The 20,666-nt window shown below is 49.3% G+C and overlaps 1 protein-coding gene across 6 annotated transcripts in view; it reads left to right on the top strand.

Moving 5' to 3' along the window:
* Positions 1 to 7,460: 7,460 nt before the first annotated feature.
* The window catches only part of LOC122388056 (anoctamin-1-like), a 34,471-nt gene continuing 21,265 nt past the window's right edge, over positions 7,461 to 20,666 (top strand). Inside the window, exons 1-18 of one of the 6 annotated variants that reach the window (XM_043378830.1) lie at positions 7,461 to 7,571; positions 9,881 to 10,015; positions 13,139 to 13,270; positions 13,450 to 13,584; positions 13,831 to 14,000; positions 14,310 to 14,484; positions 14,770 to 15,002; positions 15,356 to 15,513; positions 15,794 to 15,927; positions 16,236 to 16,331; positions 16,620 to 16,784; positions 17,144 to 17,347; positions 17,739 to 17,836; positions 18,102 to 18,244; positions 18,497 to 18,702; positions 18,930 to 19,108; positions 19,451 to 19,556; positions 19,916 to 20,014. In XM_043378830.1, the coding sequence (XP_043234765.1) occupies positions 9,908 to 10,015; positions 13,139 to 13,270; positions 13,450 to 13,584; positions 13,831 to 14,000; positions 14,310 to 14,484; positions 14,770 to 15,002; positions 15,356 to 15,513; positions 15,794 to 15,927; positions 16,236 to 16,331; positions 16,620 to 16,784; positions 17,144 to 17,347; positions 17,739 to 17,836; positions 18,102 to 18,244; positions 18,497 to 18,702; positions 18,930 to 19,108; positions 19,451 to 19,556; positions 19,916 to 20,014 (2,541 nt within the window). In that variant the 5' untranslated portion in view covers positions 7,461 to 7,571; positions 9,881 to 9,907. Of the gene's footprint in view, positions 7,572 to 7,729; positions 7,748 to 9,880; positions 10,052 to 12,562; positions 12,666 to 13,138; positions 13,271 to 13,449; positions 13,585 to 13,830; positions 14,001 to 14,309; positions 14,485 to 14,769; positions 15,003 to 15,355; positions 15,514 to 15,793; positions 15,928 to 16,235; positions 16,332 to 16,619; positions 16,785 to 17,143; positions 17,348 to 17,738; positions 17,837 to 18,101; positions 18,245 to 18,496; positions 18,703 to 18,929; positions 19,109 to 19,450; positions 19,557 to 19,915; positions 20,015 to 20,666 lie in introns of those variants that run through there. The other 5 variants (XM_043378829.1, XM_043378835.1, XM_043378833.1 and 2 more) reach the window with 5 other exon arrangements.

Consider the following 20,666-nt stretch of genomic DNA (forward strand, 5'->3'; position numbering starts at 1 on the left):
TCATCTTGTTACCTTTCTGGTTCCATCAAATAATCTGGAGAGCCATGCGTATTCGGTGGTCGTCGGTCGACGCAGCAATGGCACTGTCTTCGCCTCTCCCCTTTACTCATGTCGTTAGTCATTACCCTCAAATTATTTCAATTTGGACCACCACCGAATGAGCTTAGCCACCGTGAAGTGGTTATGTAATGCGTGTACAGCCCTCTGCAAACTGCGTGGTAGGTATTCTTTTTTTTCGACAAAACCGAGAATATCGCGGAATGCTATCGGTCACTCGGAAATCGTACAAGCAAGACGCATGAGACTTGCACCTTAGATGGGCATTACCATCGTATTCATTTTCCATCCAGTTTGGCAACAAAACCCAAAAGTTTATATTTGCCCCAAAACAAACTGTTGCATTTTGTTACCACACAAAGCATATACTTTGTTTAGTGATAGACCCAATCGAAGGAGTGGAGCATGGTGCCTCTATTTGCAATGAATTCCGACCGACAGATCACATAGTCTTTGAGTTATTACCGGTTTTGTCGAAAAAAAAGAATACCTACCACGCAGTCTGCTGAGGGCTGTACATACCTATATTTTATCTGTGATCAGCGATACCATAAATGCATAAATCGATAGATTAAGCTTCGATTTCTTATCCAAGGAACACATTTATCGTGATTAGCTGGTCTTCAAAACGGTGACCTTATTCATAATTCAGGCATTGGTATTTGCAGTGAAAACTTGATGTACCGTACTCTTTTATTATACAGGGTAATGTCATGGCTCACGGCTTAAAAATGATACCAAATAGTATTTTTACAAATGCCATGCTTCCGGAGGAGTACCGCTGCTTTATGTTTGTTATAGAATCATCGACAAGAAATTGTTACCCTGAACTTTGAAGGGTATTTTTAGCACATATAACAATTAACAAGCGATATAACCGAGGATTTGTAAATTCCAAACCATCTAATTTCTATGGTTTCGTGCAGAAGTTGGATGAAAATCAGTTTTATGTACGTAAAAAGAAGATTCGTACAATACCAAATTTTCCAATTGTCTGTTCCTGAGAAGCTGTTGATCGATGTGCGTGAAGTTGGCGTCGGATTCGGATTCGTATTCAGCGTCGAGTACCGAATCACTTGAAAACGTCATATCTGGTCAATTCGGGGACGGGGAGCACGAATATGACATTAATTTTGCCCTAGCAGGTATCCCTTATCCCTTAATCGTCCCTTAAACGACGGGGCGCGCCAAAAGTGCCTCAGGGGTTCTTCCGATCGCGAAAAGAATGGTCCCAGGCGATTCCCCGGGTCGATATCTAGCCGCACCACCACTAACTTCACACGTGCCTCATATCCCTTATCCCTTAATCGTCCCTTAAATGACGGGGCGCGCCAAAAGTGCCTCAAGGGTTCTTCCGATCGCGAAAAGAATGGTCCCAGGCGATTCCCCGGGTCGATATCTAGCCGCACCACCACTAACTTCACACGTGCCTCATATCCCTTATCCCTTAATCGTCCCTTAAGGGACGATTAAGGGCAATCGGGGCGCGCCAAAAGTGCCTCAGGGGTTCTTCCGATCGCGAAAAGAATGGTCCCAGGCGATTCCCCGGGTCGATATCTAGCCGCACCACCACTAACTTCACACGTGCCTCATATCCCTTATCCCTTAATCGTCCCTTAAATGACGGGGCGCGCCAAAAGTGCCTCAGGGGTTCTTCTGATCGCGAAAATAATGGTCCCAGGCGATTCCCCGGGTCGATATCTAGCCGCACCACCACTAACTTCACACGTGCCTCATATCCCTTATCCCTTAATCGTCCCTTAAATGACGGGGCGCGCCAAAAGTGCCTCAGGGGTTCTTCCGATCGCGAAAAGAATGGTCCCAGGCGATTCCCCGGGTCGATATCTAGCCGCACCACCACTAACTTCACACGTGCCTCATATCCCTTATCCCTTAATCGTCCCTTAAATGACGGGGCGCGCCAAAAGTGCCTCAAGGGTTCTTCCGATCGCGAAAAGAATGGTCCCAGGCGATTCCCCGGGTCGATATCTAGCCGCACCACCACTAACTTCACACGTGCCTCATATCCCTTATCCCTTAATCGTCCCTTAAGGGACGATTAAGGGCAATCGGGGCGCGCCAAAAGTGCCTCAGGGGTTCTTCCGATCGCGAAAAGAATGGTCCCAGGCGATTCCCCGGGTCGATATCTAGCCGCACCACCACTAACTTCACACGTGCCTCATATCCCTTATCCCTTAATCGTCCCTTAAATGACGGGGCGCGCCAAAAGTGCCTCAGGGGCTCTTCCGATCGCGAAAATAATGGTCCCAGGCGATTCCCCGGGTCGATATCTAGCCGCACCACCACTAACTTCACACGTGCCTCATATCCCTTATCCCTTAATCGTCCCTTAAATGACGGGGCGCGCCAAAAGTGCCTCAGGGGCTCTTCCGATCGCGAAAATAATGGTCCCAGGCGATTCCCCGGGTCGATATCTTGCCGCACCACCACTAACTTCACACGTGCCTCATATCCCTTATCCCTTAATCGTCCCTTAAATGACGGGGCGCGCCAAAAGTGCCTCAGGGGTTCTTCCGATCGCGAAAATAATGGTCCCAGGCGATTCCCCGGGTCGATATCTAGCCGCACCACCACTAACTTCACACGTGCCTCATATCCCTTATCCCTTAATCGTCCCTTAAATGACGGGGCGCGCCAAAAGTGCCTCAGGGGCTCTTCCGATCGCGAAAATAATGGTCCCAGGCGATTCCCCGGGTCGATATCTAGCCGCACCACCACTAACTTCACACGTGCCTCATATCCCTTATCCCTTAATCGTCCCTTAAATGACGGGGCGCGCCAAAAGTGCCTCAGGGGTTCTTCCGATCGCGAAAATAATGGTCCCAGGCAATTCCCCGGGTCGATATCTAGCCGCACCACCACTAACTTCACACGTGCCTCACATCCCTCATCCCTTAATCGTCCCTTAAACGACGGGGCGCGCCAAAAGTGCCTCAGGGGTTCTTCCGATCGCGAAAAGAATGGTCCCAGGCGATTCCCCGGGTCGATATCTTAGTTAGTGGTGGTGCGGCTAGATATCGACCCGGGGAATCGCCTGGGACCATTATTTTCGTGATCGGAAGAGCCCCTGAGGCACTTTTGGCGCGCCCCGTCGTTTAAGGGACGATTAAGGGATAAGGGATATGAGGCACGTGTGAAGTTAGTGGTGGTGCGGCTAGATATCGACCCGGGGAATCGCCTGGGACCATTATTTTCGCGATCGGAAGAACCCCTGAGGCACTTTTGGCGCGCCCCGTCATTTAAGGGACGATTAAGGGATAAGGGATATGAGGCACGTGTGAAGTTAGTGGTGGTGCGGCAAGATATCGACCCGGGGAATCGCCTGGGACCATTATTTTCGCGATCGGAAGAGCCCCTGAGGCACTTTTGGCGCGCCCCGTCATTTAAGGGACGATTAAGGGATAAGGGATATGAGGCACGTGTGAAGTTAGTGGTGGTGCGGCTAGATATCGACCCGGGGAATCGCCTGGGACCATTATTTTCGCGATCGGAAGAACCCCTGAGGCACTTTTGGCGCGCCCCGTCATTTAAGGGACGATTAAGGGATAAGGGATATGAGGCACGTGTGAAGTTAGTGGTGGTGCGGCTAGATATCGACCCGGGGAATCGCCTGGGACCATTCTTTTCGCGATCGGAAGAACCCTTGAGGCACTTTTGGCGCGCCCCGTCATTTAAGGGACGATTAAGGGATAAGGGATATGAGGCACGTGTGAAGTTAGTGGTGGTGCGGCTAGATATCGACCCGGGGAATCGCCTGGGACCATTCTTTTCGCGATCGGAAGAACCCCTGAGGCACTTTTGGCGCGCCCCGTCGTTTAAGGGACGATTAAGGGATGAGGGATGTGAGGCACGTGTGAAGTTAGTGGTGGTGCGGCTAGATATCGACCCGGGGAATTGCCTGGGACCATTATTTTCGCGATCGGAAGAACCCCTGAGGCACTTTTGGCGCGCCCCGTCATTTAAGGGACGATTAAGGGATAAGGGATATGAGGCACGTGTGAAGTTAGTGGTGGTGCGGCTAGATATCGACCCGGGGAATCGCCTGGGACCATTATTTTCGCGATCGGAAGAGCCCCTGAGGCACTTTTGGCGCGCCCCGTCATTTAAGGGACGATTAAGGGATAAGGGATATGAGGCACGTGTGAAGTTAGTGGTGGTGCGGCTAGATATCGACCCGGGGAATCGCCTGGGACCATTATTTTCGCGATCGGAAGAACCCCTGAGGCACTTTTGGCGCGCCCCGTCATTTAAGGGACGATTAAGGGATAAGGGATATGAGGCACGTGTGAAGTTAGTGGTGGTGCGGCAAGATATCGACCCGGGGAATCGCCTGGGACCATTATTTTCGCGATCGGAAGAGCCCCTGAGGCACTTTTGGCGCGCCCCGTCATTTAAGGGACGATTAAGGGATAAGGGATATGAGGCACGTGTGAAGTTAGTGGTGGTGCGGCTAGATATCGACCCGGGGAATCGCCTGGGACCATTATTTTCGCGATCGGAAGAGCCCCTGAGGCACTTTTGGCGCGCCCCGTCATTTAAGGGACGATTAAGGGATAAGGGATATGAGGCACGTGTGAAGTTAGTGGTGGTGCGGCTAGATATCGACCCGGGGAATCGCCTGGGACCATTCTTTTCGCGATCGGAAGAACCCCTGAGGCACTTTTGGCGCGCCCCGATTGCCCTTAATCGTCCCTTAAGGGACGATTAAGGGATAAGGGATATGAGGCACGTGTGAAGTTAGTGGTGGTGCGGCTAGATATCGACCCGGGGAATCGCCTGGGACCATTCTTTTCGCGATCGGAAGAACCCTTGAGGCACTTTTGGCGCGCCCCGTCATTTAAGGGACGATTAAGGGATAAGGGATATGAGGCACGTGTGAAGTTAGTGGTGGTGCGGCTAGATATCGACCCGGGGAATCGCCTGGGACCATTCTTTTCGCGATCGGAAGAACCCCTGAGGCACTTTTGGCGCGCCCCGTCATTTAAGGGACGATTAAGGGATAAGGGATATGAGGCACGTGTGAAGTTAGTGGTGGTGCGGCTAGATATCGACCCGGGGAATCGCCTGGGACCATTATTTTCGCGATCAGAAGAACCCCTGAGGCACTTTTGGCGCGCCCCGTCATTTAAGGGACGATTAAGGGATAAGGGATATGAGGCACGTGTGAAGTTAGTGGTGGTGCGGCTAGATATCGACCCGGGGAATCGCCTGGGACCATTATTTTCGCGATCGGAAGAACCCCTGAGGCACTTTTGGCGCGCCCCGTCATTTAAGGGACGATTAAGGGATAAGGGATACCTGCTAGGGCAAAATTAATGTCATATTCGTGCTCCCCGTCCCCGAATTGACCAGATATGACGTTTTCAAGTGATTCGGTACTCGACGCTGAATACGAATCCGAATCCGACGCCAACTTCACGCACATTGTTGATCGGCAAAATATGGAAGGCCACGGATGGCATCATAAGCATGGATGTTTGGTCTGTGGTTATGCGAAAGTCGACTTCTTGCGTCTTGCGATGGAATCTATAATAGCTTCCGTTGCATCGCCATCATGCTAATGTTTGATCGTTTATTTTCCCATAGCATTTGCAGACTTGCAACCTATATTATTTGTGGTGATAAGTGTGTACAAATGTGCGATTAAGTTAGCCAGAATGCGTCTTGCATGTGTAACTGGCTCGTTCTGGGTTTCAATTGGGATTTAGCCATCTCTTTATGGTGCGTGTTATAATAGGTGTCGTTGGCTAGCTAACGGAAGTCAAAGTCTGACACCAGACATTGGTTAAATATGTGGTGCGGCGATTGTCTGCTAGGCTCTTGATAATTGTTAAGTACTGCATACCATATATAGCGTAAATATTACGGTGTTAGTGATACGGTTGTCTAGATATGTTATTGTGTTATTGTTGATCGTTGTAAATAGGTCATGGTACATATTATAGATATCTGGCGCATCATTCCCCGAAAGGCTCTGTCCGCACCAGTCATGGATATTGAGTGTAAACTCGAACGATGGCCCTCCGAGGGAGACTAGGCGACTGCCACGTGCGTTAGCTGAACGATGAAAAAGGATACGTTTGTGTCTCATTTAATTTGCCGTGAGTCCCACGTTCCTGTCACAGTTCTTCGGTGAATTGTAGTTTTTGCTTGTGTGTCCCTGTGGTTCATGGATCTGGCAATATACCAACTGTTTGTGATGGTTTGACCTTTTCTGGCCAGGAGAACAGAAAGGGTTCGACGGAACAAGACGCAAGATGAACAATGAACATATTACATAGTACATACCTTGCACTGCAGGTGCTAAGAGCCAAACACTCGAGTCCTTACTCTTGACTAAGCGACCTGGACGAACGGTCAGTCAGACCGAATGAGGACCGAGGTCATTCGACCCGAGGGACAGCCCACCCCGCCCAGGTCATCTCATCGCACGTGAGCATGCTTGGCGGTGAGCGGGACGGTTACATCTCGTAGCGTACAGTGAAATCCAGCATGAAAAGAGGATGAGATGAGAATAGATTTCAATATACCTACGCCGCGGATACGATGGTGACCGTCCAGCCCGGAATAGGGATAGGGGACGTTCTAGTGTGGGATGCGAGAGCTCAGCGCACTGGGCTGGCAATGAGTAGATATGAGACATTGGAGGAAGCGGAGGGTAGTGTATCAGCTATGCTCATTGCTGATCCTTATTCAGTTTCGAAGTGTAGCCGTTCGCCGTAACATCAATCATTTTTGCCTCGTGGGGAAATGCACAATGCGCAATTGCCAGTGGCGGCGGAACACCTTCGGGGGGGGGGGGGGGCACTACCGACTTTTGGTCCATTCTTTCCATGCAACGCCCATTACAGGGCTAATGTTAAAATGCCAAAATCAAAGGAGGGCACGGTGCCCTGGTGCGCCCCGCTTTCCGCGGCCTATGCGCATTGCAATTGCTCTGCTGATTGTGTAGTAGAATATTAGTGTAGTTGTAAGCAGTTATCATCAATTGACAATTCGGAGACGAGTTGATGGGTAGCAATAAACCCATGACATCTGTCGAAATGGCCTTGGCTGAAGTGCCGTTAATATTTAGAACAAGATAAACCACATTGCTTCAGGGTTTTCATGGTGAAGACTGGAACAAGCATTGGGAGTTGGGGTTAGGCAAGCGGGCACACGGCATATGGGGTGGATTTAGTTAGGTTAATTTGATTTAGGTCAGGTTAGGTCATGCTGTTTTTAGGACCATGCTCTTTTCCGCTCTTTTCATGCAGGATTTTAATATACGTCAGACGCCGACGCAAGTGGTTTTCTTAAAAAACACTACGTTGTGGTAGTTTTTCAAACGCACAGTAGCAACTACAAAGCTGCCATATTCCTCCCCTCCTCAAATAAACAACAACCCTTGACGCTCAAAACGTGGCGCGCGGGGGCGGGTGGTGTCCGCGCCGGGGTATATAGGGCCTTGGCCGGGGCCGGGGTGCCGGAAGAAATTCAGGATATTTATTTGGGTGAGTGAATTCATTTGTTGCGAATGGGCATTTCACATGCAGATGCTTATAAATATTCGCTGGTACCATATGATAACGATCATTTTGTTCACACTGTTGATCAAACCAAAGCATAGAGAACGATGCCCCGCCCTGACCCTGATTCGTAACACTGACACTCCTCACCCGCAATTCAAGTTTTTTGCATATTTCGAAAAGTTGTGTGGATGCTTATTGCCACATGCTTGCGTATCAGTATTGTACTGTGCATGATAATGTGTGTGCCCCTGGACCAGGATAGCAGGTCAATTTCCTTGGATAGCCTTACGACTTACGTCACTCAGCATGAACTCACTGGACACTGAAGTCCTCAATCCTCACTTAATAAAAGTGATGTTTTGCTTGGCAAGAAGCTCATCTTTCCAGAAAATCAGTGAAAATTTAATGATTTACTGTAAATCAAATCAATAGTATGTATCTAGTACCATGGGAAGGTGATTGTAGGAAAGATACAATTTTGGAACATATGTGTTCAACAACATTTTGTCTTCAGTGGTGATGCCCATGACTGACTAACTGTGCTGTTTTTTACAGAATTAAAAGGCTTGGCATTAGCAGTCATTGTATTAACAACCTCTGATAGGAAATTACTTCAGAGGTTGAGAAACTAAAAGGCAGTTTGTCTATCCATTGCTGAATTAAGGTATTCAATGACTTGCCTTTTTTGCAAGCACATCCCTGTCTCAACTCCCAGCCACCCCTAGAGGACTGGCTTATAAATACCTTTACTGTTCAGAAGAGAGGTCCATTTTTTTCCTAGATTACTTGATCAATGATTAGATAGATGCCAGTTGCTTCAACAGGACTGTGCTGAATGATAGTGTGATGATGAGATTGAAATTTTTGCTTTTAAAGTCCATAGAAAATAGAACATCACAACAGAAAATGTGTGATGGCAGATGGAGACTGGGTAGTTGGGATAGGAGGACTTAATAGCCTTCAGTTGGGACCACCTCACCTCTCCCAAGCATTAAAGGTATAAGGGGAAGGGACCAATTATTGTATGGCAGGTTAATTCATATGAAAATTGAAAAATATTGTTCAGTGCTACTGCTAGTTCAACCCTTAAATTACCAAACTACTAAACTCTATCCATACATAGCTTGTACACTTTTCGATATTGCACCAAAATTTGACCTTTATGACCTTTTCAGTAAGCGAGAGCTCGCGTGTTCTTTGTTCAGAACCGATGGGACGACCTTGGAGGTGACTCAGGTCCAGCACATTGGCGCTAAGTGATGACCTGTGCGCGCATATCCTGTCCGCCCCCCCCCCCTCCCCATCCCACCCACCACAACGGGCCGCGGCCGCTCTGCCGGCGCTCGTTTCCTGGCATTGTGCCAAGAATAGAATCTGGCTGTCGGCACGGCGGTCGTCGGCGTGGAACTGGTACTGCCCCTCCCCTCCTCTCTGCCCATCCGCTCGTCTGTGTGATATGCGGTGCTGCAGAACTGTGGTCGGAACTGAGTGACGTGGATGGGGGGGGGGGGGGTGACCAGGAACCGGCACCTGGCCGGCCCGGTGTGACGGGTGACAGGGCCAGTTCGTGAGGATGAACGTCGCCGAATCGCTGCCAAAATAGCAGTTGTGCGTAGTTCGTTATGGTTTGTTCATATACCATGCCGCTCGTTTTTTTTCAGTGCACTCAATGCATTGAAATAAAAAAAAAATGGGAAAATATGATGAAATAGCGGAAAGGTTCGAATAAATGGTGCGGGCTACGGATTGATTTCCAAGAGTTGTCAATGAAAACTGAAGAGCCGCATACCAATACGATGCTTCTTCCGATGGTTTATGAGTTGGAAGCTAGGAGCTGCTTATTTACGTCTGCAAACCGAATGCCGTGCACCGTTCAGACGAAATGTTTACCGGAACGGAGTCCTGTTTGGGCCCACCCATTCGAGTGGTGTCATCAGCGCCTTCCTATCCCGGAAATGGCGTCTCTCTCTCTCTTTCTCTCTCTCTCTCTCTCTCTCTCTCTCTCTCTCTCTCTCTCTCTCTCTCTCTCTCTCTCTCTCTCTCTCTCTCTCTCTCTCTCTCTCTTCTCTTTCTTCTCTCTCTTCTCTCTCTCTCGCTCTCTCCCCGTCCCCCTCCCTCTCTCCCTCCCTCCACTTGACCCTCACTCCCTTAAGTCCCTCTCCCCTCATCTGCCCTCTCTCCTCTCTTCCATCGTCTCCTATCTCGCCGCTGCCGCCAGTACGTGGCCAGACGTCCTCGGGACGGGGACCTGACCGCCTCCGTCCCCTCTCTGACCCGCTCCGCCGCCGCAGAGGACGCCCGCCGCCTCCGACGTCGCCATGGCCTCGGGCGACGACTCGACGGCGCCCATCGCCGCCGACGAGGCCGACGATGTGGAGCTGAACGACTTGGGCGCCGGCAACGGCGACTCCAGGCCGAAGCAGAAGGTAAACAAAGCCTGGAGGATGTCGCCAATGGCTGAGGCAAGTACTAGCACTAACGCCGCGCCCGCGCCCCGCTCGTCTAACGGAATTATTGGAGCTCCGCAGGTGGTCAGGTGAAATGCAGAGGAGGTATATGGACAAATTTCGCCGCGGGCGTGGAAAATTAACGGTCAATGTGACAGCAATGTTGGTATGAGACGGACCTCCCCAATGCGAATAGTTTGAGAACTGTCCATTAAAAAAGTCGAACTTGAGGTCTTTGCTATCATTGGCATAGTACAGCATCCCTCGCCGGTCTGCAGTAGCATATTCTCCTGACCCTCACCTATGTAGTGTAGAGCTTAGATTGTCAACACTTTGGTGTATGTGTATCAGGCCCGTGAACTCGGTTTTGCTTCAGAATCTCTACGGAGGCTCGAGCTGGGGAAACTGGGTATAAATATGGATAAAGAGAGATACCATCAGATGCTAATTGTTGCATTTAAAGGGACACTCCCACCTTAACATTAGTTTTGAGTTGAGATAGCCAAATTGGTGGCCATGGCCTGCAAATACCGGTTTGGGCACTCACAACATCGAAAAATGCTTTAATTCGAAGATATGGAATTTCAAACTTGCAGTTTTCGGATTCTAAGGGGCTAATGCATTGGAATGCCCCCTTAGAATTTGTGACGTCAGCGGAGATCTAACGATTTTTAAATATTAGACTAAAACCATCGTTAACACGTGGTGGTATACGCTGCTTTGCGCGCAACGTCTGCCGCACTTTAAGGCTGCCAAATTATTGCTTCCAAATAAAGTCGCTAGTAACGGGGGAGATCCCAAAAAGTAAACAAAAGTAAAAGCCTAATATCTTGAAAACCAGTGAATATTTTTCGGTGAAATTTGGTAGATATTCGTTTTCGCTCTTTCTGAACCAAGGGACATCACTTTCATGCCAATTCATTAACTTTTTTGAGGGTGGGAGCCGGAGGGTCCCTTTAATCGCAACACACGGAGCACTGGAAAAGGGAGATAACGTGAAGGAAACGGAAAAATGAAAGGCGAATTTCGGACCAGTAATATATTGTGCTCAAGTAAGCACTAAGCATGAATGCAGGTTGTCTCCATTTTCAAATTATAGGACTGATCCGAGTGTTCAGTGCATAAGACTGCGTAGCGTGGTAAGCAAGCAACAGCAAGGCTACCGTAAGGTGGGGCTATTTGAGACAGTATTTAAAATCGCTATAAAATGAAGAGCGTTTCAAATTTATGCTTAATTTTTGCTGAGGCGATTTACTGCTCGATTACACACCTTCCTGATCAAAAATATCACATAAAAATCAAACGCTCTTCATTTTATAGCGATTTTAAATACTGTCTCAAATAGCCCCACTGTCTCAAATAGCCCCACTTTACGGTATGTAAACCTCCCGGATCTACTAGTATATCTCCAATGTCCCTCGGCTACCACTAGACGGGCTTCATTTCAAAACTGTTCGCATTGGCGAGGTCTTATAATTTGCTTTGGTTTCGTCCTTGCTTATTCAAATAATGTTTTTCAACACGATTTTCTATGCGGCGAAATTTGTCCACTTCTGCCTCTGCTAGCGTCGGCTACTAACCGCGTTAAGGCCTGGCTACACTATGCGTTTTCTGTGTGCGTTTTTTGCGGGTTTGCGTGTTTTGCGTAATATCGTTCTAGAAAAAAGTTATAAATGATATAACTTTTACATTGGTTATATACAAAAGTTAATATAACTCTTATGTAAGCTAAAATTTAAGGTAAAAAACATAACAAAAAATGTCATATCGTTCTTTTTTTCTAGAACGATATCACGCAAAACACGCAAACCTGCAAAAACGCACGAAGAAAACGCATAGTGTAGCCAGGCCTTTAGTGTATTATTTTGGTTGCAGGGGGCCTGGTGGCGACCCGCTGGTGCTTACTAACATGTCTGTCAGATCTTGCATTGTACCTGTATAGTGTATAACTGATGGCTGGGTGCTTGGGACGTGCCAGTCATGTGTTGTTTATGCATAGCTGAGTATCCTGCCCGCCATGCCGTGAAATTTCAACTTAAAAAAATGTGAACTTATGATAAATGCTAGAATCAAGTACATTTCACATGAGGGGGTTAAAGGACACCATAGGCGGTAACCCTTTTCCTGTTCATGATGATTGGCGCATGTTCAAATTTCGTTTGTTGTTTTATCGTTAAATGGCGAAATGTGTCCAGAAAGTATTCGAATCGGGTAACCGATGGCAGTCATATGCCGGTTCATGAGTAAAACGAGCAATTTTTGGTTTACGAGTATTTTCTGGAAGTCAGTATAATATTCGCTCATTTTTTATATACATTGCTTCTAGAGCCAGCACCCACACAATTCACATGATTACCCCCATGGAGAATAGGGAACGGTCTTGGCACGTGCTGCTTTAATGTTTTATCAAATCGACGAATTTTAGCGCTCGACGCGGCGTTCGTTTGCATTGTTCGCATTGTTTACGTAGACAATACCGACGCATGTAACTTACATGCACTTTCTAAATTAACGTTTATTTTTCAGTGTTATATTTCTTTTCGCGCTTTTCAAATCCTCTCGCCTTGTAAAAATGATGTTCAAATACTTTGAGCAGCATATGAACAACAGAACAAACATCGTCCAATTTGTACGTACCAAGTGGGAGACATCAGCTGTCATCGTACGATGTCGCTGCTTAGGGCGAGACCTATAACCGAATTTAGGACGGGTCGCAATGCGTGCATATGAACAGTCGCTTATTTATCTATGCTAAAAAAATATGCTTACTTTCGTAAGCGGTTGATTTTTGAACGCTCGCTTCCTCACGTAATAACCAATCGAAGTCATGTATGCTAATTTTGAGTGTATAGGCAAACCCACGCTGTGTCTAAAATGCATGAAACATCTTTACCGGTCGTTGTGACATTGTATTTTCCAACTGCTTCTTGGTTCGGTTTTATCGACGTTTGTGGCATTTTTGCTTTGTGCGTGGAAGACACGGTGAATGTTGAAATAAACACTAATGCATGGATGCATTCAGGGCATTGGGATTTTGGATCTCTGCTTAGCTGTTATGTTGGTAAGTTTTGTCAACATTTTGACATTTGGATCTCTTCACAGTATCTTCCTGATCAGTACTTCAAGGATGGGACAAGCAAGATCGATTTTGTGCTCGTGCGCACGTGCATCAGGGAAGATAGCGATGACGGGATCGACCACGAGCTGCGGCAGAAAATCTACGAAGAAAATCTGGTGTGTTGAGGATATTTTACGCATCAATTTGCGTCAAGCAAGCTCTGTCATCCAGTTGCCGCTTGACTTTCGCAATCCATGCCTACTTATAGCTTGAATCGTTAATGAACTACATTTTGCATGCTTTCTTTACTGTTCTTTCACCAATTTTGCTAATTTTGTGCTCTGATCCCTGCCAGAGGAAGGAGGGTCTGCACCTGGAGGAGGAAAAGATTGACGAGAACAGTCCGCTGACGTTCGTCAAGATCCACACTCCGTGGGAGGTGCTGCAGCGATACGCAGAGATCCTCAAAGTCCGCATGCCCATGAAGGAGGTAAGTGATCCAGCGTGGCGGTGTAGAGATGAGAATCGCGGAGCAGTGGACCGGGTCCGAGTATGTTTTGCAGGGGCTGGCTAAGTTGACATTGAATAGCAGAGATCGCTTTGGGTAGATATAGTATAGCACAATCGCAGTAGGGTCAGCTCAGCTACCCGTTACGTGTCGCTTTGGGCACAAACTGATCTAGGAATCAGCGCTCCAATAAACAAACATTGTGACATGTCGTCATCGCTGCCACAGCCGGCAGGTCTGAACACGGACGAAGACTTCATCAAGAAGGTGCCCGTGATCCGGGAGATCACGGACCTGGTGGACATTGTCGACAAGGGCATGTTCGGGGTCAACCCACGCAAGTTTCCGCCTAAGAACAAATACCTCACTGGCGTCTACAGTCGCGATCGCGAGTACTTGTGAGTTGATACGAGACTGGAAGTCGGGAGCGGGAATCTTAGGTACTTTTGTTTCTTTGTTTTTGCAGTTGCATTATGCTAGCTGAAATTTCCGGTCAATCCCAATAGTTTTTTTTTTTGCTCAGCCATCCCGGACTATTCATGCATTTTATTGTTGCTATATTGCGTTTAAGTTATATTTATGACTTGTGAGTTTTTTTCCTTAAAGGGATCTTGATGGCCAACATCAAGATTACGGCGTGGCACTTATTTAGCCATGTTTGGTCGCCTTACTGGTTTTAATTTGACTGATACCGTATTTTATTTCAGGTTTGATATGTCCGAGGACTTTTTCACGCCGGCTGTACGCGCTCGTGTTGTGTCTTTCATTTTGAAACGGAAGTGGTTCGTTCATCAGACAACCACGCAGGAACCGAAGATGGACTTTGGTATCGACAAGCTTCTGGCCGATGGTACTTACATGGCCAGCTACGCTCCTCATGAGGTCAGTGGTGTTGGCCGTGAAGTTATGAGGATTGGTCGCTGCTGAGCGGACGGCATTGGGTGGGGCTTGAGTGACCAGGAAACGTTTTCAAAAGATCGATGCATATCTCGTCGTTCCTGGTGCAATGGCATATTTGGTCAACGGTGCCAACGTGTTCCCCCATTAGAGTCGTTGTTATGTTGATGTCATTTCCCTACCCTCGACGGCCCTCACCACTGCCCAGTTTATCTGAAACACGTGACAGCCACTCAAAACCAATCACGTCCGTCCCGTGTTCTCCCCCAGGGTGACTTCCGTCGTCTGGGGAACGCGCGAGCGCTGCTCTATTACGAGTGGGCCAACCTGCGGAAGTTCTACCGCCACCAGCCGCTCGACTATGTCGAGGACTACTTTGGCGTCAAGATCGGCATGTACTTCGCCTGGCTGGGCTTCTACACGTACGCGCTGATCCCTCCGGCCATCGTGGGCATCATCTGCTTCCTCTACGGAGTCATCACCATCTATGACGACGTGCCCACGTGAGAATTCGGGGGAGGGGTCGGAGGGGTAATGGGGCTGCGGGTGAGGAGGGGTGCCTGTGGAGAGGGCTGTATGAGGTAGTAGTTTGAATGGCAGTACCGAAGCGTTGCGTTGCTTGCTGGTAAATGGCTGAAACCTATGACAATTTGTATGTGTTTAAATCACCTTTTTATTCCTTTATGGTCTAGTTCTTTGTATCACAGTGATTGAGCTGATCGAAATATGCTTGTTACTAACATTAAATTGAGCCTTATATAAGCCCTACATTATACTCGTATATAAAATTGTGCCTAACCCCAATGTAACGTGCCCCGCCGTGCGCCCGGAAGCAGCTCATTGGTGCCGGTTTCAGTAACGACATCTGCGCCGACGAGGGCACCTGGATGTGTCCCATCTGCGATGTGTTCTGCGGCTACTGGCGGCTCAACGAGACGTGCGTCCACTCGCGGGTCACCTATCTCATCGACAATCCGTCCACGCTGTTCTTCGCCATCTTCATGTCTTTCTGGGGTAAGCGGGCCTTTGGTGAGGCTGATTCTGCTGTCGTTTATCATCCGTCGGTTAGACGAATGGTTGATTTGGCCCCTATAACTATACCTTGCTATGTATTTTGTGATTTTAGGGCTATTGGAATATCTTTGTGTATAAACGCTTGATAATATTTGGTAGGACATTATTTTTTTACTTGATGGTTGAACCGCGTGCCTTTCTTAGATAACAAGTCTTTGCAACCCTTTGTCACTCTAAAACTGTCACTCTAACTCGCCCCTACATCCTCTGGTTACCGCAGCGGCGCTGTTTCTCGAGTTCTGGAAGCGGTACTCGGCAGAGATTACCCACCGCTGGGACCTGACCGGATTCGACGTCAAGGAGGAACACCCCCGGCCCGAGTACCTCACCAAACTGAAGGATCTGAGACAAGAGGTGAGTAATGACGCCAGTGGCGACATTTTTTGTAGGTGCTCAACACGACATCACAATGGGTTGCAAGGAGCGAATGAATTCAATCCGTTTATACGATATCGCTTCGTTGTGTGCTTTTTACTTATTCTTTGTCCTTATCAACATCCAGAAAGTTGCATTCGTTGCCGACGCGCCTGACATGATATATTTAAATGTATCGTCATGCGGAAGAGCGTGAACATCGAATTTTGAATCCTGTGCATAAGCCCATTCAGTTGGCTCCAGTTTTCTTGGCTGCGTCTTTGAAGGTTTTACCTGTCTGGTTTCAGGTGAACGTGGTGACGAAGCAGCTGGAGCCGCACGTCAGTTTCTGGAAGATGCGCTTCCCACGGATCATGATCAGCGTCTCAGTCATCCTCTTGCTGGTAAGTCAATCGTAAATGATGCCCTGACGGAGCAATAAGAAAGACCATGAACAATAATTCAGGTTGGTAGTGCTTTAGCTGCTGGATGTGGTGGGTTGGTCTCATGTTTTCGTTTGGTTTGTTGTTTTGTCTGTCGTAATATGTTTTCGCCAGTCATCAGGTGGAGACCATCTCATCGCATGTTGTTGTCTTGCAAAGCTGTAAATTTCTGATCAGTTTCAGCGCCTTATCAGTCAATATACGAAAAAAGTTTCCCCTCTTCACCGCTGTCCCCGCTCTCACGCGCAGATCACGGTCGCCATCGCCATTATCGTGGGCGTGGTGCTGTACCGTCTGTCGGTGCTGGCCTCGCTGGCCTACTTCAAGGACGACTACGTCAGTAGCTACGCCATGCTCTTCACCAACGCCACGGCGGCCACCATCAACCTGGTCATCGTGCTGCTGCTCAACCAGGTCAGTAGGGCGAGATGGCGTGACTTGACTGGAGTTTGGGAGGATGGTGCTGCCACACTTCTAACTCGCCGCACTGCCACACTGCCACACTGCCACACTTCTTCCAACTTCTAACGAGCGCTCGCCGGCGCCGTCACTGGGCAGCCCCGGCCCGGGGCCGTTAGTTAGCCCTGGGACCTGGCATTGATAAATGTATCTGAATATGCATCTCAATGTGAGAATATGCTTGGTCCATTTGTGCTCCTTGCTTCATCTAAGAAGTTATCTAGCCATACATGCTCTTGGTTACTTGAAATCATCTACTGTAACCTTTACCCTCAAAATTTCACATTACTGACCTTACTCCGACCTTACCACAGGTGTATGACCGACTGGCCGAGTACTTGACGGACCTAGAGCTGCCCAGGACGCAGTCAGAGTACGACGACAGCCTCACGCTCAAGATCTACCTGCTGCAGTTCATCAACTACTACGCCTCCATCTTCTACATCGCCTTCTTCAAGGGCAGGTTCCATGGCTACCCGGGAGACTACAACCGGATCGCCGGCTTTAGGCAGGAGGAGGTGAGTTTCGTAACGCTGGGTTGCGGCTGTGACGAGGCTGGCATCGCGGTTGGGTGGAGTGGATAAGAGATAGCGCCTTGCGTAAAACAGGGGTGAAGTAACTCGTATTGCCCAGGTATTTTTAGTTGCGTTGGTTTGGTTGTAGGTTAGCAGAGTTTGAGTGTTTTTGCATTTCATTTACAAGGCATTTGTCAGATTGATTTCGGCTCGTCGAGCTGTCGTTTAGTTCAATCGTTGTTTTATATGACTGGGCGTTTGTCGACATAACACTAATATATAGGCCATCAGAAAGTGTATTGTTTTTTTCGCATCATCTCGGCAATTTAAACAAATCGACCTTTGTGAGTTGTGTGCTGATTTGCTAACCCTGACACGTTGCGTGTGCTTGCAGTGCGGCCCGGGCGGTTGTCTTCTGGAGCTGACCATGCAGCTGGGCATCATCATGGTGGGCAAGCAGGCGCTACTCACCGTCTGGGAGATGGTGCTGCCGTAAGTCGATACGATCGGGATGGTGACCGGCCGATGATTCGGGTCGTTTCAATTGACGTTTTGGTCCCTGTCCTTCATCGTGTTTTCAGACTTATCGTGTCTGTTTTATAGGCCAGCAACCACTTACATACTCTTCAGTTTCGCGTGCACTTAAATTACTGTGTTTTATCAACACAACCGCCTTACATCTTTGTCTGTGCGATCATTTCCAATTTTCCAGGTGGCTCCCGACCCGTTTAACCCCTGTCCCCTGCCGTGTCACCAGGAAGCTATTCACCTGGCTGGGCGACCTCGGTAAGATGCTGACACAGAGTAAGGACGAGGAGCGGGTCCTGCCGCAGTGGGCGGCCGACTTCAAACTGCTCGACTGGGGACCGCAGAGCCTCTTCTGGGAGTACCTCGAAATGGGTGAGATACGCTTTATCGACGAGTTCACATCATTTGAGCGCATGTGATATTTTGTGTGAAATCTTATTCATTTCTGGTTTGGCTTAGTTTGCCTTTGATTATAAAGCCAATAACTTGTGTGCTTCCTGTGCTAGACGCGGATGTCTTTGCTCGCAATATGATAGTGAAATTATGTCAGTTATTGTCAGTTTCGTCATTACACATCATCAGGGCACGCCGCCCCTGACCGATCTCCTATTTCCGCCATCGCAGTGATCCAGTTCGGCTTCGTCACCATCTTTGTGGCGTCATTCCCACTGGCGCCGCTGTTCGCCATCATCAACAACGTGCTGGAGATGCGGCTGGACGCCCGCAAGCTGCTCGTCTTCTACCGGCGACCGGTCGGACAGCGAGTGAGGGATATCGGCATCTGGTACCGCATCCTTAACACCATAGGGAAGCTGGCCGTACTCAGTAATGTGAGTACAGAACTGACTGGGAACTGGGTGGAGTAGATAATGTCATGCTAGAGGTGCAAATGAATCCCTGAAATCAAACCCATGACTCCCTAATATTCAGCTCCGTGATAATGTGTAGGACTATAGCGTTTAGAGGTGTCGGCGTGAATTGATACGCAAGATGCTGTGACTAGCCTGTTATGAAGTGGCTTCATGCAGCTTACATACCGCCTCTCCTTCTCCGCCAGGCGTGCATCATCGGCTTCACGTCCAACTTCATTCCGCGCCTGGTGTACTCGATGCGTGTCAGCGAGGACGGCACGCTGAAGGGCTACATGAACCATAGTCTGTCCGTGTTTCGGGTGGCCGACTTCCCAGAGAAGTACCGGCCCGTCGTCGATAACGATACCAACATTGAGACGTGCAGGTGAGGCAGACAGTCGAGAGGAGGCAGTACCAGTGGAGTAGTTACAGTTGGTATCAATGGGCTTTGTATGGCTGAAGAGGCGTTATTGATCAGTGAATATGTATAACGGTTAATTACCTGATAAGCTGAGATCATACAGGTCATAAATGTTTCGTGATTTCAGATCTTATGCTCGTTGATTGGAATACTTTATCCCAATAATTCACAAGATGTTGGTAAACGTTCTTTCCAGTGTTACTTACGCGGACTGAATACATTTCTTGCGCGCTAACAGCAATTCTTGGCTGGGCACGCCGGTTTTCCTTTGCCTGACTCGGCGGCGATGGTGCCACCTCTCTCCAGGTACATTGACTACCGGCTGGGGCCGGACGCCGAGGACAAATACGCCCCAGATGTCCTCTACTGGCACGTACTGGCCGCGCGGCTCATCTTTGTACTCATCTTCGAGGTCAGTCTCTGGTCTGCAACGGGGGTGGGGCTGAAAGCGAGAGTTTGGGCGTAAAGATCAGTGGTTTCGTAATATGATAGACAGAAACTTTTTAAGTCATGTATTGGGTCAGCCGCCAACGCCGTGAAATTTGTGCCACAATCTTGTTCGTTGATAGCGACAATAAGGCCGGCACCTTATAACCAACCTGCTGGAATATTTTATCTGTACTCCTACTTACTCAGCTGCAGCAACTGTCAGTGCATTCTGTTTACAAAGCCGCCAGCAATCATTACTCGCTGTCTGTCCCCGAGCTCCCCTCACTCCACTCCGACGCTCACCAACTGACACATACCGCTCGGCGCCGTCTCCACCCTCAGAACGTGGTGTACGTGGTGATGCAGCTCATCTGCTGGATCACACCGGACGTGCCCAGGAAACTGAAGGAGCGCATACAACAGGAGAACTATCTCGTACAGGTACGCACCGCGGGTGGGGTTGTTGTTGTTGTTGTTCCCCCTGGGACCTCCTTACGGAGGACCATAGCCGAGAGGCTCCCTATGGCGAAGGTAGCCGGCCTCCAAGGCAGCCACCAGGTCGGCGTCCCGCAGCCGCGACGGGTCGACGTAAATGCTGCCAGTTAGCCGCAGGCGGGCGCCAGCGAGGGCCGGGCAGCGGAGCAAGACGTGCTCCGGCACGTCCGCCTCCTCCCGGCACACGGCGCAGAGCGCCGCGGGGCACCGCTTATCGGGGCACTGCAGGCATGCCACGGAGGGGTGGCGGCCGATCCGGTGCAGGTATTGGAGCGAGCGGCCCCAGTGGCCCGCCCTCAACTGGTGCACCGAGATGGCGGCCTCTCGGTCCTCTCCGGGGATGGGGAGCGGCAGGGTGCTCCCGAAGATAGTCTTAAAGAAGGAGTCGGGCCAGTTTTCGCGCCACTGACGTGTGGCCGTCCGATGAACTGCCCGTGTCAGGGACCGAGCGTCCGAGGGCACGGCGTCCTGGGGCAGGGTGGCCGCTTGTTTGGCCAGGTCGTCAGCGCGCTCGTTCTCCGCCAGCCCGCAGTGAGCAGGGACCCACTGCAGGGTCACCTGCCGGCGTTCGGCAATGTCCAGCAGCGTCCTCCAGATC

This window comes from Amphibalanus amphitrite, unplaced genomic scaffold (assembly GCF_019059575.1).
Source record: "Amphibalanus amphitrite isolate SeventyFive unplaced genomic scaffold, NRLGWU_Aamphi_draft 000306F_arrow, whole genome shotgun sequence".
Lineage (NCBI taxonomy): Eukaryota > Metazoa > Arthropoda > Thecostraca > Balanomorpha > Balanidae > Amphibalanus > Amphibalanus amphitrite.